This window comes from Oncorhynchus mykiss, chromosome 6 (assembly GCF_057628025.1).
Source record: "Oncorhynchus mykiss isolate SJ-2025 chromosome 6, ASM5762802v1, whole genome shotgun sequence".
NCBI lineage: Eukaryota > Metazoa > Chordata > Actinopteri > Salmoniformes > Salmonidae > Oncorhynchus > Oncorhynchus mykiss.
Genome location: NC_143027.1, coordinates 24,112,633 through 24,137,728, shown reverse-complemented (window position 1 = coordinate 24,137,728; position 25,096 = coordinate 24,112,633). Strand labels below are relative to the sequence as shown.

Genomic DNA, 25,096 nt, shown 5'->3' with positions numbered 1-25,096 from the left:
ACAAACCCTTCCATGGGTAGTGCTAATATGAATCCTTGGCCCTACTCTAAACCATAACCCTAACCGCTACCCTTACCCTAACATTAACCATTTTAAATGTCAACTTCAACGGGGTTATGTCAGAGTTGAGACCTCCCAAGCACAGGAGGTTGGTGGCACCTTCATTGGGGAGGACAGGCTTGTTTGTGGTAATAGCTGGAGCAGAATTAGTGAGATGAACATAGTTTCCATGTGTTTGATGCCATTCCATTTGCTCTGTTCCAGCCATTATTATGAACCGTCATCCTCTCAGCAGTCTTCTGTGGTTCCAAGGATTTGGTTTAGACTTTTTTGTCCTTTCACAGGCAGAGCACCCGAGCATCAGTCGCTAGCCTCCAACTACAGCAGGAATGCACACTATTTTGTGTATACTGCATTTTGATGAACTTCTAAAGATAACTGTAGCTAGGTACCTATGTGGTTCCTCAAAGCTTTTACAGTAAAGGGTTTGCTAAATGCTAATAACCTATGCTATGGCTGAGAGTAAAGCTAGCTAGCTAGCAAGCATGTTTGATTGCTAGCACGGATCTAGCTGAGAAAACTAAACTCCCATACATCAGAACTACAAACACTTATCAAAGATTTGCCCAGGTAACCATCCCAACCCAGCATCATTGGAGAATCTCAATTGCATTTCCTTCATTTCTCGCTTCCTCTCTCCTCGCCGCCTCCACATTTTAAAACCCATTGGATGAGAAGGTCAGATGTCCCTTCCCATAGACTTTTTGCTTTGAGAAGGTGAGGAGAGAGGGCACGAGGAATCAAGAAAATTCAATTGAGATTCTCCCTGTGTCTTACGTGCGTTCATGGTTCCTAACTATTTACAGTTGTTAGATGTCAGAAGCATGTCAGAATTTTTTTATTGGACAAGTTTAGGTAGAACCACGCCATTTCGGTCGTTTTGGTTCCTAGTGAATAGGGAGTTACAGAAACGTGACTTGACCTCTGTTTCCAGGTCCAGGAAGTAATCTCTGTTTATTGTTTTTACCCCCATGTCCAGCTCCTTCCAGCAGCGCCTATCCTACACCACACTGAGTGACCTGGCTCTGAGACTCATAGACGGAACAGTGTATGATATAGTTTAGGGACTCCTGGAAGTCCAGCACCTGAATCTGTACAACCAGAGACAAAATCTGCACTGTGAGCATCAAGGTCTCTCTGTCTTTAGGTTTCACATGTTCTCTGTCTTATCATAAAACACTTGAGTGTATGTTAGTGTGGCATTATACAAGGGATCTGAGGGATTTCACCATTACAATGTCTCAATATTATCTTCCTCATGCCCAGTACTCAAGCAGGATTTGATTCGTAAGCATAAAGAAACCCTGCAGGTTTGCAAGTCACATTGTAGTTATGAAAACAAATAGACAAGGAGAAACAGGAGTATGGAATTGACAAAGCATCATACCATTATTAAAATTCAGTTTGTGGACTGACTGCAAACACATGTTATTGATGTGCTGTTAAATGATCCCAAACATCCTTCTATATCACAGCCACAGAACTGATTTCTATTGTTCATGTCTGAGGACATCATTGTCGCTATCAGGCTCTGGAGATTCAAGTGAGAGAGGAACAGATGATGGATGACAAGATTTTGGTGGAGATGGACCAAAAGGTTATAAACCAGCAGAACACCAGGGTTCTAAGTAACCACCAATCCCCAGTTGAATCAACACTTTGTAAATGTACATTCTAGTGCATATGGCAGATACATGAACACAATGATGCAATGTCCTTGTGTGCCTCTGTAACAGATACCCAGCAAAGACAAGAAGACTGGTCTCTGCATCAGTGTAACAGATGTGATCGTACTTCGTAACTGTCATGCGCTGTGTTTTTAAAGAATGGACTGTCCAGCCAGTGATCCCAGGTGATTGTTGTTTATTCTGACAATAGACACAAGACAATGATTTATCAATGACCCAAGCCCAGCTCAGATAATCCCTAACATTGTGACGCAGTGTGGTCATAATGCTTCTGCAAATGTACATTACACCAGAGGTGTCGGTAGACACAATGTAAGTAACATCATGTATGTTCCTCTAACTGTTCTGAGTGCCTCTGCTGATCCTACAGCTACTGTATGCAGTAATCATGTGCCTACGAACCCTATTTATACTGTTAGCACTGAGCCGGTGTGCCCTAAGAGGAAATCCACTGTGTGCAGCTCACCCTGCACTAGCATGAAGAACATGAGCACATCTACTGCTGCTAAGCTTCCGAGTAAAGCAATAAAAACAAGTAAGCATCCCAGAAGAAAAGTGCTCAAAATAGCCCATGATAACAAATTTAGCTTAAGCTCAATAAGTTGCTAGTAACAGATGACATTCATATTCTGACTATCTCTGAAACTCATTTAGATAATACCTTTGATGACACAGCGGTAGCAATACAAGGTTATAACATTTACAGAAAATATAGAAATGCCAATGGTGGAGGTGTTGCTGTATATATTCAGAACCACATTCCTGTAACAATTAGAGAGGATCTCATGTCAAATACCAATGAAGTAATATGGCAGCGGGTTCATCTGCATCACCTAAAGCCCATTCTGGTGCGAAGGTGCTACAGACCATCAAGTGCTAACAGTCAGTATCTGGATAACATGTGTGCAATGCCTGATAATGTATGTGATGTCAATAAAGAGCTTAACTTTCTGGGTGATTTAAATATTGACTAGCTTTCACCAGGCTGCCCACTCAAGAGAAAGCTTCAAACTGTAACTAGTGCCTACATCCTGGTTCAGGTTATCAATCAACCTACCAGAGTAGTTACAAACAGTACAGGAATTAAATCATCAACATGTATTGATCACATCTTTACTAATGCTGCAGAGATTTGTTTGAAAGCAGTAACCAAATCCATTGGATGTAGTGATCACAATATAGTAGCCATATCTAGGAAAACCAATGTTCCAGAGGCTGGGTCTAATATTGTGTACAAGAGGTCGGTAGACACAAGTTTTGTAGTGATTCCTATATTGTTTATGTAAAGAATATTTGTTAGTCTGTGGTGTGTAAAGAGTAGCAAACAGACACTGCACTTGACACATTTATGAAATTGCTTATTCCAGTTACTAATAAGCATGCACACATTAAGAGAATGACTGTAAAAACTGTTAAATCCCTGTGGATTGATGAGGATATATAAAATTGTATGGTTGAGAGGGATGAGGCAAAAGGAATGGCAAATAAGTCTGGCTGCACAACCGATTGGCAAATGTATTGCAAATTGAGAAATCATGTGACTAAACTGAATTAAAAGAAGAAGAAACTACACTATGAAACAAAGATAAATGACATAAAGAATGATAGAAAAAAAGCTTTGGAGCACCTTAAATTAAATTTTGTGGAAAAAAGCAAACTCAGCTCCATCAAACTTAGCGATGCCATGCCAGCAACAAATGCTGACACTACACATCCAAGTATACAGTATCTGACCAAATTATGAAAGACAAGCATTGTAATTTTGCATTCCATAAAGTAAAATACACCTTATGGAACAGCGGGGACTGTGAAGCAACACAAACAGGCACAGACACATGCATACACACACACACACACGATAACATGCGCACTAGATTGTACTGTAGATATGTGGTAATGGTGGAGTAGGGGCCTGATGGCACACAGTGTGTTGTGAAATCTGTGAATGTATTGTTATGTTTTTAAAGCTGTATGAACTTTCCTGGACCCCAGGAAAAGGTTAGCTGCTGGCAGCAACTAATGGGGATCCATAATAAATACAAATACATTAGATGTGCAGGACAACACTATGTTGATGGCTGTAGATTCGTGATTCGCCTGTTAGCATGGAAATAACTGAATTAGCAGGGGCTAATGCGACATTACATCTCAAGCATGCTAGCTAACTCGCTCTTACACAACAACATACAAAGGCACATCTGTCACGTTCTGACCTTAGTTCCTTTGTTTTGTCTTTGTTTTAGTATGGTCAGGGCGTGAGTTGGGGTGGGCAGTCTATGTTCTTTTTTCTATGATTTGGGATTTCTGTGTTTGGCCTGGTATGGTTCTCAATCAGAGGCAGCTGTCAATCGTTGTCCCTGATTGAGAACCATACTTAGGTAGCCTGTTTTCACCCTTGAGTTGTGGGTGATTATTTTCTGTTTTGTGTATTCACCGTACAAGACTGGTTCGTTTCGTTCGTTGTCACTTTATTGTTTTGTTTCAGTGTTCGATTGTTCTATTAAATCAATATGGACACTTACCACGCTGCGCTTTGGTCCTCCGATCCTTCCTACTACTCCTCCTCGTCAGAAATGTGTTTACATCCCTGTCAGTGAACATTTTATCCTTCAACAAGAAAATCCATCCACCTAACAGGTGTGTCATATCAAAAAGCTGATTAAACGGCATGATCATTACACAGGTGCACCTTGTGCTGGGGCCAATAAAAGGCCTCTCTAAAATGTGCCATTTTGTCACACAACACAATGCCATAGATGTCTCAAGTTTTGTAGGAGCATGCAATTAGCATGCTGACTACAAGAATGTCCACTAGAGCTGTTGACAGAGAATTTAATGTTAATTTCTCTACCATAATCCGCCTCCAATGTCATTTTTGAGAATTTGGCAGTATGTCCAACCGACCTTCACAACCGCAGACCACATGAATGGCGTCGTGTGGGCGAACAGCTTGCTGATGTCAAAGTTGTGAACAATGAGCCCCATGTTACAGACAATGAACACATTTACATTTTATTGATGTCATTTTGAATGCACAGAGATACCGTGACGAGACCCTGAGGCCCATTGTCGTGCCGTTAATCAGCCGCCATCCCCTCATGTTTCAGCATGATATTGCACGGCCCCATGTCGCAAGGATCTGTACACAATTCCTGGAAGGAGAAAATGTCTCAGTTCTTCCATGGCACGTGTACTCACCAGACATGTCACCCATTAAACATGTTTTGGATGCTCTGGATCGATGTGTACAACATTCATTCATTCCTTGTGCTGTTGGACTACTAAATGCAAAGTAAATTGTAACCGGTATATGTACTTATCTATCTAGTGCAGTTGGGACAGTGGTTGTTTGTGAGTGAATCAATTAATGTCCTCTATGTTGTTAGTGTATGCAACATGATGGACTGACTGGTTTAAATGTGTATGATGTTAGAATGTATGTATATGTGATTATTTTAATGGAGGTGATGCCAAACAAATGTCCATCCTAGATGGACAATGAAGTTTTATTCTATTCTATTCTACTCTCGCCAATATCCAGCAACTTCACACAGCCATTATAGAGGAGCGGGACAACATTTTACAGGCCACAATCAACAGCCTGATCAACTCTATGTGAAGGAGACGTGTTGCGCTGCATGAGGCAAATGGTGGTCACACCAAACACTGACTGGTTTTCTGATCCACCGCCCCTACCTTTAGTTAAAGGTATTTGTGACCAACAGATGCATATCTGTACTTCCAGTCTTGTGAAATCTTGTCCAGTCTTGTGAAATCCATAGATTAGGGCCTAATGAATGTATTTAAATTGACTGAATGTATTTAAATAAACTGAAACTCAGTAAAATCTTTGAAATTGTTGCATGTTGTGTTTATATTTTTTTCAGTATGCATATAGAGTACCAGTCACAAGTTTGGACACATCTACTCATTCAAGGGTTTTTCTGCAAAGGATTAGTTCATTACCAGCCCAAATAAATGCTTCACAGAGTTCAAGTAACAGACACATCTCAACATCGACTGTTCAGAGGAGACTACGTGAATCAGGCCTTCATGGTCGAATTGCTGCAATGTTTTGTGAGACGCATAGTAGGTGAACGGATGATCTCTGCATGTGTGGTTCCCACGATGAAGTATGGAAGAGGTGTGATAATGTGGGGGTGCTTTGCTGGTGACACTGCAATGATTTTGATTTATTTAGAATTCAATGCACACTTAACCAGCATGGCTACCACAACATTTTGCAGCGATATGCCATCCCGTCAAGAAGGAGAGTGATCAAATGACCTGGCCTCCACAATCACCTGATCTCAACCCAATTGAGATGGTTTTGGATAAGTTGAACTGCAGAGTGAAGAAAAAAGCATCCAATAAGTGCTCAGAATATGTGGGAACTTCTTCAAGACGGTTGGAAAAGCACTCCAGGTGAAGCTGGTTGAGAGACTGCCAAGAGTGTGCAAATCTGTCATCCTGGCAAAGGCTGGATAAATATAAAATATATTTTGATTTGTTTAACACTTGTTTGGTTACTACATGATTCCATATGTGTTATTTCATAGTTTTGGTGTTTTCACTATTACCCTACAATGTATAAAATATTAAAAATGAAGAAAAACCAGTGAATGAGTTGTGTCCAAACTTTTGACTGGTACATTTCCTACATAAGCTCATACTCATAACCAGATGTCTATTCTACCAAATATGATAGATGTAGTTTGTTATCATTCTAATGTTGAAGTAATCTTGATTTTTTTTAGTGAAATATGTTCCTTGAGTCCTAAAGAGAAAGGATTTGTAGTTTAAAGTGTTGTAAGCTAAGTGCACTGCCAGCGGGGTCAAGGGGTGAAACACAGATTGCAGTGTAGGAAAATGTCCAATAGATGGTGGTAGAGTCTCTCTGTCTCCACAATTGAAATAGCCTTGCTACACTACAGGATTAGCCAAAGAATACCATTATTGTAGGGTTTAAGCTGTTTCACTGGAAGCATATCCTAGAGGCAGTAGAGTGCAAGCCACTTTTAAGTGTTGTTGGGCGTGCGCCATGTGTAGAATTCTTCTTCTTGCAGAACTGCGCTGCTCGTTGACAATAATGGCTCGGAGGTTTCATGTTCCCTTCTTGTCATTTGAGGAGTTGACAATGCAGATGAACCGGCTCAAAGGGATACTTAAACTTCTACAGAAAGAGTCCCAGTAAGGAGGCCTGTCCTGAGAGATAGACAGACAGATAGACAGGGTCTGATTGTGTGAAAGCACTGGAATCTATGTAGAAATGACTGGTTATGGATGACAATGGGGCTGTGAAGAGAGTGCAGGAATTTGAAGAATCACTGAAGGCTGTAGATACTTTTGCATTTGTGTTGCCACTCAGTCACACAGATGCTAAATGGAAATAAGTAATCTTATCCATCCAACTTATCATGTTTGTGATATTTTTTTTTACAAAGATGTTATTCATGTTTACCATGATTTTGCCCTCTGTAAAATGTGATCATGAAGTAAAAGGTATTTATTTGATTGTGACTCATTGTTTCATTATTAGTCTAGTTGAGTGACAATAGGCAAAACATTGGGTAAAGGGTATTTAAATGTACTAGTACTATACAATCGTAGATGATTTGAATGTCATTTGTATGCTAATACTGTAGCATCCAGTTATTGTTATTATGGTAGATGAAAACCAACCCTTTTGACAACTTTACTTTAGGCATATGTTACCGTGCAGTCAAAAACGTGATTGTCCTGTGTTTTATATATTTCCACTCTAAAATAATACTGTGAAATTGTGATAATGATAATGCTCGTTTAGCATAAGAGCTGTTTGCAATTTCAGCCTGATTTGTGGGATGGAGTTTTGGCCATCAGGCTTGCCCTCCCACTCAGACCACTACCAGACAGTCTTAGCTAAATTCTTGCTTGGGAAATTGCTCTTTGCTAAAAAGCTATTGAAAACAATCACAGTAAGGTACTTCATTGTTACCCAGAAATTATTTGAAATTAAGATAAAAACGTCTGCATCGGACCTTTAAACGCTGGCCTTGTGGGTGACCTTATCTGATGGCTGATCCCGTCGTCATCAGATGAACAATAAACTCGTACTGTGCCTTTAAGAATCGAGAGCTCAGCTTTCTATCCTCTCGTTCTCCATCTCCACCTTTCTCCCTGTCTGTCGTTGAGGGTTTCAAAGGATATCAACCGGGCCTGAGATAGGCTACTCATAAGCGATATTCAGCATTTAAGGTAAACAAATGTTTTTATTTGTTACCATATTAGAACGTTTTTTAAATCAAATAAATTAGACTATATATGCAGAATAGCAGTAATGGTAGAGTTTCTCCCCTGGCTTTTGCCATAATCTACCTATTACAACACCTTGTTCGTGCCATAATAAAAAAGATATATAAAACGCAGACAAGTACAATTTCATAGAATAATCAGCCATCGCCATCGCTTTATTGAAATAGCCTCTCATTAATAACATTTGTATGAGTTTCCATTTTGTTATAAATTATTAATATGGCTGGCTTTTGTAAAAACGACGCACTTAAAGCGATTCATTCTCGCCATGACTCCACAATTATTACACGAATCACAGTTATTATGGAGAACGGATGTATGGTCGTTTCACTTTGTATCAGTGTTTATTTCAGTAGGGAATAAAAGCTTTACGTAATGTATTTCTTGCATTAAGGGCGGCAGAACTCGCCATATGCCTGCCGTACGCAGTAATTGGAAACGGCACATCAAAAAGAGTCGGATCCCGGGCTGGTCCCATTCTATCGCATAAAGCGTAGCCTTTGATGATTGATTTTGGCTCCACAGCGTTTAACCTACCCAAATAGTTGTGTGTTCGGTGGGGTACTTTTATTTGCTGAGATATCGGACACTTTTAGTCTTCGCAGGATGAAAGCGGAATATAGCCTTACATAGGCTACAATAGGATATTACCTTCAACATTAGTCTTCAAGTGAAAAGAAGACGTGTCAAACAGTCAGAGCAGATCAAACAGATCTCTTTTTCATGGGCAGTTATTAACCAGTAATAGACAAAATTATATCTTTCAAAACATGTATTAAATTGCAGAATTTATAGATATGCCTATTTATAGATTTTACATTACTCAGATAGTCCTAACTGAAATGTATCAAGCTATCCTAATAAGCCAAGTTGAAGAATATTAGTCTTCAATTCTAAAAATAGAAAAGCAATAGTTTCCACCTTCCACTTAGTAAGGGCAGAGGTGTAATACAGCATGCTCAGAGATAGGCAGCAGTGGTGAGGGGATGGAGTCATTCAGATAAAGGTTAGATGAAGCCCTCATTAGGATGAGTTGCTTTTGTCTACCTGCTCTGCAGTCACAGGCTTTGTCCCTCCCTGTATGATGGTATGTATTTGTATTTTTGTCTCTCAGGTCAATTGATCAGGAGGAGAATGGATCCAGTTTGAGCATCTTGACTGATAAGTTGCCGAGTGTGATCCTGTAACCATGGCGACCTGTGGGCGTGGTTGCGTCCCGGCAGTGCGTTTCTGCCAAAGGCTGAACCGACTGAAGACCCTGGATGATGATTTGATGGTGACATCAATGAAGCGCTGCCTGACCATGGTGGACCTGGCCCTGCTGGGTGTTGGGGGCATGGTGGGCTCTGGTCTCTACGTCCTGACAGGCACTGTGGCCAAGGACACCGCAGGACCTGCCGTGGTCCTCTCCTTCCTCATAGCAGGCATCGCCTCCCTGATGGCCGCGCTCTGCTATGCTGAGTTCGGAGCTCGCGTGCCCAGAACGGGCTCAGCCTACATGTTCACCTATGTTTCTTGTGGAGAAATATGGGCCTTTCTCATTGGCTGGAACGTAGTGTTGGAGTACATGATTGGTGGGGCCGCGGTGGCGCGGGCGTGGAGTGGTTACCTGGACTCCATGTTTAACCACACTATCCAGAACTACACAGAGAACCACATAATGAAGTGGAATGTTCCCTATATCGCCCACTACCCTGACCTGCTGGCCGCCGGGATTCTAGTGGTTGCCACCATCTTCATAACCTTCGGAGTGCGAGTCTCTTCTTGGCTCAACCACATCTTCTCCGCTGTTAGTCTGGTTGTCATACTCTTCATCTTGGTGTTTGGCTTCGTGCTGGCAGATCCAGTCAACTGGAGCCAGAAAGAAGGAGGTTTTGCACCATTCGGTGTGTCTGGGGTTATGGCAGGCACAGCCACCTGCTTTTACGCATTTGTTGGCTTCGATGTGATTGCAGCCTCCAGCGAGGAGGCTAAGAACCCCCAGCGAGCCATTCCTATGGCCACAGCCATCTCCTTGTGCATGGCAGCCACAGCCTACATCCTGGTCTCCACTGTCCTCACTCTCATGGTGCCCTGGCACTCCCTCGATCCAAACTCAGCTCTGTCTGACGCCTTCTTCCGCCGAGGCTACAGCTGGGCTGGCTACATCGTGGCAGTAGGGTCCATCTGTGGTAAGTGTCTCTTGAAATACTTAACCACTGTAACAACACCAATGTATCATGTCATTGAGTTTCTTTGGGTCAGTTGATGATATAATTGATTGAAGGGCAAATGTGTATGACTTTTATTTTGCTTGACTTCATACAGTAGCTCTCTGTTTTGATTGCATTGATGATCATGTGACTCTCTGTCCATCCCCTCTTCCAGCCATGAACACAGTGCTCCTCAGCAACCTCTTCTCCCTCCCTCGGATTGTTTACGCTATGGCGGAGGATGGCCTCTTCTTCGCCTTCTTTGCCAAGGTCAACCCTGTCACCAAGGTCCCTGTGAATGCCATCTTGGTGTTTGGCCTCCTCATGGCCGTCATGGCCCTCATCTTTGACCTGGAGGCCCTGGTCCAGTTCCTGTCCATCGGCACCCTCCTGGCCTACACCTTTGTGGCAGCCAGTGTCATTGTGCTGCGCTTCCAGCCTGAGAAGGAGAAGACCAGTTCCAAGGCTAACTCCACTACCTCCCCTAACACCAACTACAACCCAGCGCCCTCACCCGAAGCCTCCGAGTCCCAGATCATAGCTCAGGACAGCGGGGAGCTGAAGGAGTATGAGTCCTTCTCAGACAAGCTACAGCTGGTGGAGATGCAGAAGACCAGGGAACGCAGCGCACCAGGGGTGTTGAAGGCTCGCTGGGAGCCCTACCTGGGCAGGTTGCTAGGGGACTTTGAGCCGGGGGAGGTGGTGGCCTTCTCTGTGCTGGCTGTGATGGTGAGCTCTGTGTCCCTCTGTGCCGTTTTTGTGTTTGGGAGTAACCAGCTGCAGCTGCCTACGTGGAGCTTCGCCGTGCTAATAGTCGTGTTTGGCTCAACCTTCCTCCTCAGCCTGCTCGTCATATATGCCCATGAACCACATATCAACACCAAAACCTTCCAGGTGAGCCAAACAAATTCTCAGTTTTTCATTTTATGCCCAATGTGTAAATGCAAAGCAGCAACTTTGTTGACTTTTACTTTATTGTATATGCCTACACATAAAGTTAGGGAAGCAGAACTAAACCCTCGCCTTAGAATTATTAGTTGTATAACGTTGTCTGCCTGCAGAGTTTCAAGCAGACCACCATAGTCCCTATGCTCAAGAATGCCAAGGTAACCTGTCTAAATGACTATCGCCCCATAGCACTCACATCTGTAGCCATGAAATGCTTTGAAAGGCTGGTCATGACTCACATCAATACCATCATCAAATCAATCAATCAAATGTATTTATAAAGCCTTTCTTACATCAGCTGATGTCACAAAGTTCTGTAAAGAAACCCAGCCTAAAACCCCAAACAGCAAGCAATGCAGGTGTAGAAGCACGGTGGCTAGGAAAAACTCCCTAGAAAGGCCAGAACCTAGGAAGAAACCTAGAGAGGAACCAGGCTATGAGGGGTGGCCAGTCCTCTTCTGGCTGTGCCGGGGGGAGATTATAACAGAACATGGGCAAGATGTTCAAATGTTCATAGATGACCAGCTGGGTCAAAAAATAATCACAGTGTTTGTAGAGGGTGCGAAAGGTCCGCACCTCAGGAGTAAATGTCAGTTAGCTTTTCATAGCCGATCATTCAGACTATCTCTACTAGAGGTCGACCGATTATGATTTCTCAACCGATAATTGGAGGACCAAAAAAGCAGATACCGATTAATCGGACGATTTAAAAAAAATATATGTATTTGTAATAATGACAATTACAACAATACTGAATTAACTTATTTTAACTTAATATAATACATCAATAAAATCAATTTAGCCTCAAGTAGATAATGAAACATGTTCAATTTGGTTTAAATAAGGGCAAAAACAAAGTGTTGGAGAAGAATGTAAAAGTGCAATATGTGCTATGTAAGAAAGCTAATGTTTCAGTTCCTTGCTCAGAACATGAGAACATATGAAAGCTGGTGGTTCCTTTTAACATGAGTCTTCAATATTCCCAGGTAAGAAGTTTTAGGTTGTAGTTATTATAGGACTATTTCCCTCTATAGCATTTGTATTTCATTAACCTTTGACTATTGGATGTTCTTATAGGCACTTTAGTATTGCCAGTGTAACAGTATAGCTTCCGTCCCTCCCCTCGCTTCTCCCTGGGCTCGAACCAGCAACACAACGACAACAGCCACCACATCGAAGCGTTACCCATGCAAAGCAAGGGAAACAAGCACCCCAAGGCTCAGAGCAAGTGAACTTTGAAACGCTATTAGTGCGCACTAACTAGCCAGCCATTTCACTTCGGTCACACCAGCCCGGGAGTTGATAGGTTTGAAGTCATAAACAGCGCAATGCTTGACGCACAAGGAAGAGCCGCTGGCAAAACACACAGAAAGTGCTGTTTGAATGAATGTTTACACTCCTGCTTCTGCCTACCACCGCTCAGTCAGATACTTAGATACTTGTATACTCAGTCAGATTATATGCAACACAGGACACGCTAGATAATATCTAGTAATATCAACAACCATGTGTAGTTAACTAGTGATTATGATTGATTGTTTTTTATAAGATACGTTTAATGCTAGCTAGCAACTTACCTTGGTTTACTGCATTTGCGTAACAGGAAATCTCCTTGTGGAGTGCAATGAGAGAGAGGCAGGTCATTATTGCATTGGACTAGTTAACTGTAAGGTTGCAAGATTGGTTCCCCCGAGCTGACAAGGTGAAAATCTGTCTTTCTGCCCCTGAACGAGGCAGTTAACCCACCGTTCCTAGGCCGTCATTGAAAATAAGAATGTGTTACAGGTCTGTGAGAGCCAGAAATCTTGCTTGTTTGTAGGTGACCAAAAACTTATTTTCCACCATAATTTGCAAATAAATGTATAAAAAATCCTACAATGTGATTTTCTGTATTTTTTTTCTCTCATTTTGTCTGTCATAGTTGAAGTGTACCTATGATGACAGTCCTCTCTCATCTTTTTAAGTGGGAGAACTTGCACAATTGGTGGCTGACTAAATACTTTTTTGCCCCACTGTATATATTTATAAAATCGGCAAATCGGCGCCCAAAAATACCGATTTCCGATTGTTATGAAAACTTGAAATCGGCCCTAATTAATCGGCCATTCGGAACAGCATCTTCACAAGGTCCTTTGCTGTTGTTCTGGGATTGATTTGCACTTTTCGCACCAAAGTACGTTCATCTCTAGGAGAAAGAACGCGTCTCCTTCCTGAACGGTAACTATCTGCATTGACCCTTTTTTAATTGACTTTTTTTACACATACGCTGTTACTACTGTTTAATATCTGTCACTTTATTCCCAGTTATATGTACATATCTACCTCAAATACCTTGTACCCCTGCACATCAGCTCAGTACTGGTACCCTGTGTACACTGACTATACAAAACATTCAGAGCACCTGCTCTTTCCATGATACAGACTGACCAGGTGAATCCAGATGAAAGCTATGATCCATTATTGATGTCACTTGTTAAATCCACTTCAGTCAGTGTAGATGAAGTGGAGGAGACAGGTTAAAGAAGCATTTTTAAGCCTATATACAATCGAGACATGGATTGTGTATGTGTGCCATTCAGAGTGTGAATGGGCAAGACAAAAAATGTAAGTGCCTTTATGGTAGTAGATGCCAGGCGCACCAGTTTGTCAAGAACTGCAACGCTGCTGGGTTTTTCACACTCAACATTTTCCCATGTGTATCAACAATGTTCCACCACCCAACATGGGCCATCATTCCTGTGGAACGCGTTCAACACCTTGTAGAGTTCATGCCCTGAAGTTGTTCCTAATGTTTGGTATACTCAGTGTATATAGCCAAGTTAACGTTACTCATTGCATATTTACTGTTACTTTTCTATTATTTATCTATTCTCTTTCTCTCTGCATTGTTGGGAAGGGCCCGTAAGTAAGCACTTCACTGTTAGTTTACTCCTGAAGTTTACGAAGCATGTGACAAATAGCATTTTATTTGTGCCTGTTATATTTCCCTAAGTCTTTATGTAGTTATGATAAACTAAGAATACTCTGTGTGTTTTAAGACTTTTTTGTAGCTGTCTCTCCACCTTTAGATATGCTAAATTCTACTCCGTCTGACTCGAGCCCAGTAGATAGGAACTGCAACATTTAATGTGACATTTTCACCCAGCTCTGAAGCTGAGTCACAGCAGACACTCACTCTCTGCCGTGTGGTTGATCTGCTCTTCATACAAAATAAAAGCTGTTTCTGTGAGCTGAAGCAGGGCCCACGTTCCCTCTGGAACCAACCTAATATAAAATCTTGTCATGAAGACCTGATCATTCTTTTGAATTATATTAAGTACTCCTATTGGGACTTTTAATATTTTAGTCAAGACTAGTGGTTTTTTAGGCTCTCCAACCTCCTTTTCTTCCACGACAAACACTTATTGAATTAAGGAAGGCATTGATTATTTGACACATTTTAATACATATCAGAATGATGGTTGTTTGCTGTTGTAATTTTTCCTAGGTACCCTTGGTCCCATTCATCCCTGGTGCAAGCATCCTCATGAATGTGTTCCTAATGCTGAAGCTCAGCCCAATGACCTGGATCCGCTTTACCGTATGGGTGGCTGCAGGTAAGATTACTTCCACTAATGGCACAAATGTGTGTTGTGTGAGGACCATGTGCTATGTAGCGCAGACACGTCCTGTAAACCAAACATCATGTCAGACAGAACTGGAACTGTTGCCTTCAGTGGTTGAAATACTGTGCCTCTTAACCTAAATGATGGACAAATAGTATGGATACTTATTACTGGTTGATCATAGACAACAGGATATGAAACAGGGTTTTATTAAATTATTAGTACATAGCACATGTTTGTATTAAAACATATGCAGGTTACTTTGTGTTTACAGAGAGTAAACCTACCAAGTAAGTCAACTGGAGTGAGTTAACCCTTTCCTAGCCTGCGCCTGTTGCAGTTAGAAGATATTTAAGCTACATAGTGCATTGATGTGAATCACACTGCTGCTCTCTAATTTATTTGCGCCTTACATATTGTGGTTGTTGTGGATGGCTGTTCACAAATGTATATACTGTGTATTTTAACCCAATAATGGTTCAATTGAAGAAGTTTAAACTGCTTATCAATCATTGTTTTTGCGGTCAGGAGTGTATTCATTACGGAAACCATTTACTGTTTAAGAACCAAATGGAAGCAAACAGAGCAAAACTAGAGTTTCTGTTGGTAGGCAGGTAGGTCCCGCCCCGTTTTGTTCCGTTTGCTTCTGTTTAAGAAACGTTTTGCAACAGAATCGGAGTAATGAATATGCCCCAGTGGACAGCCAGTGAAAAAAGCACTCTTGCAACAGCTGCAGTGCAGATCCTAGCCTATGGAATAAAAGTTTGAGTTCATCCCTTCTAAACTGCCCCGTGGTATTGTGCTCCATTATTGTAAAAACAAGTTTAATTTAAGAAGACCACTAGTGGGACTTTTATTCTCTTCATGGAAAATGACCATCTGGTTTTTCACATGCAAATAAGCACTTAGTGCTCAAAGCACGCTATTCCGAGGGCTGCATTTTGTTGCAGTTCAAAGCAATGGGCCTTATCAGACCTCCATGACAACAAAATCAAAAACAACAGATTAGGCTGATTAGTCCTTAGTTTTGGGGTTATGCTCAGATAAAACAATTTGGCTGATCTATATTTTCATCTTTTCAATTCATATTCTTGAAGATCAATGGGTATTAAATTAATTGAAATGACTGGAAATCTGGCAGACCCAGTTAGATTTTTTTTAAATTTAAAGATATAGCCTAATCGTATTATCTGTAGTAGAAAGCGATGGGTTAGAAGAAGCCTACTGTACATAACCAACCCATAAAGAAAACTGCAACATCCATTTATGGCCAGCTATGTAAACTCTAACATTGATTTATCCTGCAATAAAGGTCATTCATTTTTGTCTTTTTCTAATGCTTCTTAAACAGGTTGATATTTATTGGGACGAGTCTTGTTCTTGAGGCAAAACGGAGCAATTTCTCCTAGATGGGTCAAGCTGCAAATTCAAAATTGGCTATATTGTAAAAATCTTGCATTTTGGTCTTCATTTAAGGTTAGGGCTAGGCATTAGGGTTATCAATGTGGTTAAGTTTAGGTTTTAAATCTCATTTTATGACTTTGTGCCAGCTACTAACCTGTGCCTCTTAAGGGGAAAGTAATCTAAAAGTAACAAAGTAATCTGATTACATTACTGAGTTTGGGAAATCCAGACATTACGTTACTGATTGCAATTTTGTTCAGGTAGGCCTAACTAATAACTGTAATGGATTACGTTTAGAAAGTAACCTACCCAACCCTGCCTGTCTGCCTACAGAGGCTTCACAGGGAATATTGAACATGAAAGGGGCTGGGCCATGTCTAAGTAATCAATTCCTAGCACCATATTCCCGCTATAGCTGTGTCTTCTCAATGGATAAGCACATACAGTATGACAGTATAACAATAACAACAACATATTTGTGTGATTCTGTAAGCATGTGTTTTGGTCCTAACAGTATATGTTGCACCTCTCTAGGTCTACTGGTGTATTTTGGCTATGGGATATGGCACAGTAAGGAGGGCCTGAGGGAGCTGCAGCCCAAGGACATGGCTGCCAGGTACGTGGTGCTCCCTAGTGGCAGCCTGGTAGAGACAGTCCAGTCAGTGCAGCCGAACGGACACGGGGACGCCAGCGCCCTCCACACCACCCCCTCCCCCGCCCAGTCTGCTGAAGAGCAGCAGGCAAAGAGATGATGTGTGGGAACTAGGAAGGGAGCCATCTTTATTTCAGTGGGCCGTTTATCATCTATCTGCTCCTACTCATACATTACCTCACTCTCTTCTCCTCTGACTTCCCTCTCGTGACTGGCCTCATACAATCAGTGTGTACTGCCACAAGGCTGTGTTTCTCTGCGTTAGTAAGTACACATCACACAATGAGATTTACGCTCTCTCATTATGAAACATATTTATATTTATTTTTACATATTGTATCTCTTAATATGGGAACATAGTAATAAAGCTATCTAGCATTGTTTAGGATATTGCTATTGGTTATAATCACTGTATTTACAAAAAAAAATGGTAGATAAACCAGCACAGGTGTTATTTCCTTGTTAGCATTTCTCTCAACTCCTCAATTGATCCGCTTTTTAATGTCTCTCAGTCACTCACAATTGAATGTGTTTGGAAGTAGGATGGTGCTTTTGGTCATAGCATACATTGAGTCATGTTGATAAGCTGCATTTTTCATTTTGTAAGCACTGGAATGAATAGACCTTTGTTTACACACACCCATGTACAAACACATATTCACATTTGCTTTCTCTCGCACGCACGCACACACACACACACACACACACACACACACACACACACACACACACACACACACACACACACGCACACACACACACACACACACACACAAGCATTATTCTTGCCTGAGGAGAGACTAGGTTCTGTCAGTGGGTCATGTGGGTCCACTTACAACCCCTGGGACCACCTCAAGATCCCCCTCATTCCCCCGCACTAGTGGCTGCTCAGCCAAACGCAAATCATTTACATACATTTTCTATTTTAATGATTATTTCGGACTTGTTTCATGTAGTTTCTGAGCTGTGAAACAGTCTATTTTATCATTTTAATTTTGCATTTCACTGATGGCATATCACACACATATTATGTTCTGTTTTGGGATGTTTTTGTACCTCGCTTCGTATCATAATGACCCGACTCCACTTGTTAATGTTCTCTGTCTCCATCACATGAGATTGTCACTCTCTTCTTCTAAGGCGGAGTTGGCCTTTCAACCTCTCACTTAATCCACTGACTCCCATCCAATGACCTCACTCACTCTTATGTGTCCCAGATTTTGCAATCAGCCTAATATCTACTAAGAATGGTTATTCCCCCAATGCACAAGAACTAGACAGCGACCCATTCCCCTTCTGTGTGCTAGCATGAGATTAGTTTATACAACCATCTAATATAAAAGCACCTGGATTATTTTAGCTATGGTTTTGTTCTCATTTCTCCTCATACACAACAGTGATAATGCGAGACGAGAGTTATAAACATGTGTTTTAATATATGCTTTTTGTAAGGCAAGCACAAACCCAGTTCATGATGTACCTGAACAGGGTATTTGGTGCTGCTGTTTAGAAGCATATTAACAAACAGGGATTGAGCGTTTTGTCAGACTATGCCAGCCATAGGACATCTTTTATCCTCATGAGACCTCTGTAATCCGACAGATTTGCAGCAGTCCCTGCGGTTGACCAATAGCTTGATCTAGATTACATACACGCACAGATCACTCTCACTCGCAGTGCTGGATTACACTGACCTCCTCAGAGAGGGATTGCACTCTCACACCCAGTTACTCACTACCCTGTCTGATAGCACAGTGTTCGAGAGGGCAGTAAGATGTCATGACAATGTAACGTTGTCTCAACGTGATAATCATAACATTCCCATAGCTAAAGTTTTCAGTCAAGTCCTGAGAACGGATTATTTTGTTACCTATAAGGTGTATATTTGTTTGTCACGTTTGGAGATTGCGGTAAAACGTCTACGATTTATCTGTATAATAATAATGTAACTACAGCATTGCCTTGATGTTATTAGCGTTTTCTATATATCACAGTCCTTAGAATGATGACAAATAAGCATGAGTCCCTCACTACCGGCTACCAACCTCACACGTGTCTGTAGCTCACCTTAGTGTTGTACTCAAAAAGATGTTTGTTTTAAAAGTCTCTTATTTATCACTATTTATTAGTTATTGTAAACATACATTTGTATATGTAAATATATGACACAAGCAACCAATGGCCTTAAAGATGTTTTCATGAGTACAGAATGATTCCCAAAGCTTACGTGAAATCTAAACAACTTGTTGTTCAGGTAGCTTTTCACCTCTATCCAAGTAGTTTACCCTGTTATAATCTCAGTATTTATTCATAGGATATTATATTGTAAACTACTATATTCCATTCAATTGATTTCAACAACAGATACAGCCTTTGAAGTAATCAAATGTTGGTGGATGTGGGGATAACAAAATATTAAATTGATTTTTGTACAACTTTGCACATAGTTTAAGATTTTAACTGCAAACGACTGTATGTGTCTCTCTACCAGTGTGTCTCTGTTTTTCCTGCGTGGGCAAGTGACAGGTGTTGACACTATGGTGCTTTTGGCAAGCTGAACATTTCCTCACCTCGATGAGTTACGCTCTCTGTCTTGTGTGGCAGTAAGCACAATGCGCTATGGGCTCTGACTGTACCTATGTACTCTGTACTTACACATTCAAATTCTAAGTATTTTTTGTTGTATAAAGTCTAAAAGAAGCTGTGTTATTTCGTGACAAATAAATGTTTTGAAGCAGCATTCTGAATATTGTTATTATTACAGGGTTTCTTGCCCATACTATTAACGTAACAAAATGGATTATACACTGTCCATTTAGCTTTTCGAGATAAGTACTGTGTGTTAACAATTAGGCTAAATCAGTCTGTCAAGCAAGAGACAAGCATACCACAGGCAACATTAAAGACACACTCCAGCTACAGTATTTATTTTACTTTTTCCATTGAAAAATTATATTACAAGTATAAATAGAGTAAATTACACACACTTAAGGGTAAACAATTGTGTTTTTCTAGACACAATTGTGAGGCAATTGAAGGAGTTGGCCTGATGGGTGCTCTCTAATATCATCCCCCCCCCCCCCCCCCCCCCCCCAATAGAGCACAACAGAGGCCACCCACCTACTTGTGCCATGTTATTTGGTATTTGGTATTTTATTAGGATCTCCATTAGTTGTTGCAAAGGCAGCAGCTACTCTTCCTGGAGTCCACACAAAACATGAAACGTAATACAGAATAACATAATAGAGAACATCATTAGACAAGAACAGCTCAAGCATAGAACTACATACATTTTTAAAAAGGCACACGTAGCCTACATATCAATGCATACACACAAACTATCTAGGTCAAATAGGGGAGAGGTGCTGTGCCGTGAGGTGTTGCTCTATCTGTTTTTTGAAACCAGGTTTGCTGTTTATTTGAGCAATATGAGATGGAAGGAAGTTCCATGCAATAAGGGTTCTATATAATACTGTACTTTTTCTTGAATTTGTTCTGGATTTGGGGGCTATGAAAAGACCCCTGGTGGCATGTCTGGTGGGATAAGTAGTGTGTCAGAGCTGTGTGTAAGTTGACTATGCAAATAATTTGGGATTTTCAACACATTGATGTTTCTTAAAAAATAAGAAGTGAATCAGTCAGTCTCTCTTAGCCAAGAGAGACTGGCATGCATAGTATTTATATCAGCCCTCTGAATACAATTAAGAGCAAAACATGCCGCTCTGTTATTGGCCAGCTGCAGCTTAACTAGGTGTTTCCTTGCAGCACTGGACCACACGACTGGACAATAATCAAGATTAGACAAAACTAGAGCCTGCAGAACTTGCTTTTTGAAGTGTGAGAGCATCTCTTTATTACGGCTAGACCTCTCCCCATCTTTGCAACCATTCGATCTATATGTTTTGACCATGACCATTTACAATCTAAGGTAACGCCAAGTAATTTAGTCTCCTCAACTTGTTCAACCGCCACACTATTCATTACCAGATTCAGCTGAGGTCAAGCACTTAAGGAATGATATGTACCAAATACAATGCTCTTAGTTTTAGAGATGTTCAGAACCAGTTTACTACTGGCCACCCATTCCAAAACAGACTGCAACTCTTTGTTAAGGGTTTCAGTGACTTCATTAGCTGTGGTTGCTGATGCGTATATGGTTGAATCATCAGCATACATGGACACACATGCTTTGTTTAAAGCCAGTGGCAGATCATTGGTAAAAAAAAAATAGAAAAGAGTATAGGGACTAGAGAGCTGCCCTGCGGTACACCACATTTTACATGTTTGACATTAGAGACGCTTCCATTAAAGAAAACCCTTTGAGTTCTATTAGATAGATAGCTCTGAATCCCCGATATAGCAGAGGTTGAAAAGCCATAGCACTTAAGTTCTCAACATCAGGTTATGGTCAATAATATAAAAGGCTGCACTGAAATCTAACAGTACAGCTCCCACAAACTTCTTATTATCAATTTCTTTCAACCAATTATCAGTAATTTGTGTCAGTGCAGTACATGTTGAGTGCCCTTCTCTATAAGAATGCTGAAAGTCTGTTGTTAATTTGTTTGTTTTGTCAAACACAATTTTCCCCCAACAGTTTTCTAAGAGCTATACCAACTGAAACTGAAGTCCCGGGAATCAAGGCTGCTGATAGGCTGAATAGGGTGTGGTGATAAGTGTTTGGCGTGACCTTGACCAATAAGACACTAACAAAAGGTGGGGTCCTCTGAATAGGCACCCGATACAATTGCAATCAGTCGATATAATCGACAACTATCATCAGAAATCAAGCGATATGAATCAGACAGAGGGGCGCCGCCTGACCCACTAGTTGGTCAGAAGTTTCAAATCATGGTGTAAATGTACTATAGATAGAATAGCACTCAAGAAATGTTCCTCCCAACTATGGATCATATTAGCGGGCTATCCAACACTTAAAAGAAACACTCTCGCAAGGGAAGTTTGCAACTTAAGCCCCCCACGTTTACTCTTAAATTCGGTTGATTTAAGATTAAAATTAACCAGGGCCAAGGATGAGTTTTGTCGGATGTCTGCCCAAGACGGTGACTTTAGTTTAAAAGTGTTGAGGGCAATGCTTTTTATATAAAAAAAGTATCTGTGGGGCTCTTTGACTCTATCTTGAAGGAAGGAGGAGCACCCAAGAAAGTGCAGACTGATGGTGGAAAATAATGTTTTTATAATACTTTTCAGAAACTCATGAAGAAGCACAATATCGTACATTTTGCTACAGGCTCGGATTTGAAAGCTTCAGTTGTTGAACGCTTTAATATAACGTTGAAGGAGAGGATGTGGAAATACTTTACGGCTTACAACACACATAGATACAGTGCCTTGCAAAAGTATTCGGCCCCCTTGAACTTTGCGACCTTTTGCCACATTTCAGGCTTCAAACATAAAGATATAAAACTGTATGTTTTTGTGAAGAATCAACAACAAGTGGGACACAATCATGAAGTGGAACGACATTTATTGGATATTTCAAACTTTTTTAACAAATCAAAAACTGAAAAATTGGGCGTGCAAAATTATTCAGCCCCCTTAAGTTAATACTTTGTAGCGTCACCTTTTGCTGCGATTACAGCTGTAAGTCGCTTGGGGTATGTCTCGACAGGAGTTGAACGAACTCCTAACCCTGAACAATATGGAAATACTCTTGATCTATAACCCTATTCATAAATGTGTACAAATCTCAGGGTCTGCTGATGGGGGTATAAAGACCAGCGGAAATTTAGCCTACATGTTTGGGATGGGTGCCAAAAAATGGACGTATGTGAAAGATAAATTATTCCCATTCCCTGCAGATATACATGTTTTACAACATATTTCTGTATACCGACATCATATCCTATCAAAGGGTAGGAGACAGTTATGTGCCCCTCCTGAGAACAGTTCATATAGAGGGAAAGGATGGTGATGTAGTCACTGTTAACTATGACAAGCCACACTATGTACCTGTAAGCAAGAAATATATTGAAAACATTCTGGTTGAGCTTCAAACGGATCAGAACGAAAACATAGAATTTACTTATGGTAAAACGATTGTAAAACTCCACTTTAGACACACCAAAACCTCTCTACATATCTAATAAATTATTAGTATTATATAAATATTTTTATAAACATAATACTAATAAATTAAAATGGTTATGGAACACAACCACCATCTTGACCCTAACCGTTATGTCTCATACTATGTTGATCAAGTGGGTAATGGATTACCCGGCTATTATGGATCCCCGACCATGTACGGTTCGGGGATAGGCGCTATATTTCGTAACCTCTTTAGGAGGGTTTTACCGTTTATGAAGAGAGGCCTCAGCATAGCCAAACCACATTTAAAATCAGTGGCTAAAAATGTTGTAAGTGAGGTTGTAGCCAATGCTATGACCAGAAGGGCATCATCAGATGCCGAGCATCAAGAAGGCTCGGGGCTTATGCTGTTGTCTCGAAGACCAGAAAAGAGAACTCCAGCTATAAGTCGCAGGCCAGCCCCTAAAAAGCGGAGGTTAATTATTAAAAGAAACTCAGTAAGTCAAAGACGAGGTAAAGTGTGGAGGTTTGGACCAAAAATGTCTAAAAGAATACTCTGAAGTATTTTCTAAAAGAACAAGCAACATGGCTCTTTTACACCGCATGTCCTCTGAAGCTATAAAGACAGAGCTCGATCTTTTCACGGCTCCCTTAACCCAACATTCAATAGAGAGGTCAAGTTATGTGGAGATAGCCCCACTCTCCGCCATTACAGACAACGGTCCTATAGAGGGTTTCTCCTTAACCCAACATTCAATAGAGAGGTCCAGTTATGTGGAGATAGCCCCACTCTCCGCCATTACAGACAACGGTCCTATAGAATTTTTCATACCAGGCCACGGTGACAACTATATGGACCTCAACAACACCTTGGTGCATTTACGTCTCAAAGTGACCAAAAGAGATGGTACTAATATTGCAAACGATGCCAAAGTGAGTCTCATTAATTACCCCTTGGCGACCATCTTCTCCCAAGTGGATGTGACTTTGGGTGAACGCCTTATCAGTCAAAACAGTGCCACCTACCCTTATAGGGCTATCCTGGAATGTTTACCAAACTACTCCGAAACACTCTCAAGACACAATTCAACGCCGGGCTGTTTAGCAAGGATACGGCAGGAGTCTCTATGGAATCGATAGACCCTTCCACCGGTGCAAACAAAGGACTGGAGGCACGTGCTCGCTACTGTGCCGAATCTCGAGAGATTCATCTGCTAGGCGGTGACTTTAGTTTAAAAGTGTTGAGGGCAACGCTTTTTATATTTAAAAAAGTATCTGTATCTCCGGCCGTTCGTCTGGGTCATTCACAGGCTTTGATGAAAGGAAATGCCCTTTACCCTCTACAAAGAATTACCATGGAAACCTTTAGCATACCGGTGGGCAGTAGAATCTGTAGTCAAGAAAACCTTTTTCTAGGCCCTTTACCCCGCTACATGGTTATAGGCTTGGTTGATCACACCTCTAATACGGGCAGCTTACATTAAAAAAAAACTTACATTTTCAACATTTCAATGCAGAGTATGTAGCTCTCTGACAGGACGGACGTCAGTCCCCTGCTAAGGCTTTCCAACCACAATTTAATAACAACATATCTGTGCGAGAATTTTACAATCTATTCCTGGCTACCGGGAGGCATCTAAAAGATCTCTCTTTACCTATTGACAGAAATGATTTTGCAGAGGGTTACACATTGTATGCTTTCAATTTATCACCTGATGATGACACCTCAGGATATCTCTGTGGTGTCCCAAGGTAACCTCAGGCTGGAAATGCGTTTCCGTACACCTTTAGCCTGCACAGTTAGCATGATTGTTTATGCATGCTCTGATTCAATCTTGGAAGTGAATGCCCGAAGACAAGTCTTAGTGGATTATTATTAAGGAATATTGAGCAAAGACATGAATACCCAAGAGCTAGAAGGGCTCATGAGCCGCTTGATTGGAAAACAATTTTGTGGAGTGTGGGTTTGTGATGAATTACCTATTGAGAAATGGCCATGTGTATTGTCAATACCCATCCTAAACACATGCCAGGTGAACATTGGCAAGCTGTGACATTAGAAGACGAAGGAGGAAGAAAAATATAAACTTTTTTTTATTCCTACGGCTTTCCCCCCAGATTTTCACATTTCCCCAAATCTATTAAACAGTTTTTGACCAAAAATGGTTCAAAGATCTACTATAGCATCAAACAAGTACAAGA

The 25,096-nt window shown here is 41.1% G+C and overlaps 1 protein-coding gene and 1 pseudogene across 1 annotated transcript; both read left to right on the top strand.

Annotated features, from left to right (window-relative positions):
- Positions 1-512: 512 nt before the first annotated feature.
- LOC110525317 (protein DGCR6-like) lies at positions 513-6,942 on the top strand (annotated as a pseudogene).
- Positions 6,943-7,823: 881 nt separating this feature from the next.
- LOC110525572 (cationic amino acid transporter 4) lies at positions 7,824-19,583 on the top strand. The gene is made up of 5 exons (XM_021605788.3): positions 7,824-7,985; positions 9,157-10,213; positions 10,410-11,128; positions 14,670-14,778; positions 16,726-19,583. The coding sequence occupies exons 2-5, from the start codon at positions 9,232-9,234 to the stop codon at positions 16,941-16,943; spliced, it is 2,028 nt and encodes a 675-aa protein (XP_021461463.2). The 5' UTR covers positions 7,824-7,985; positions 9,157-9,231; the 3' UTR covers positions 16,944-19,583.
- The last annotated feature ends 5,513 nt before the right edge of the window (positions 19,584-25,096 follow it).

Coding starts and splice junctions, on each gene's coding strand:
- LOC110525572 (XM_021605788.3), top strand. CDS start 9,232: ATGGCGACCTGTGGGCGTGGTTGCGTCCCGGCAGTGCGTTTCTGCCAA. Junction 10,214..10,409: donor GGCAGTAGGGTCCATCTGTG/GTAAGTGTCTCT, acceptor CCCCTCTTCCAG/CCATGAACACAGTGCTCCTC. Junction 11,129..14,669: donor TCAACACCAAAACCTTCCAG/GTGAGCCAAACA, acceptor AATTTTTCCTAG/GTACCCTTGGTCCCATTCAT.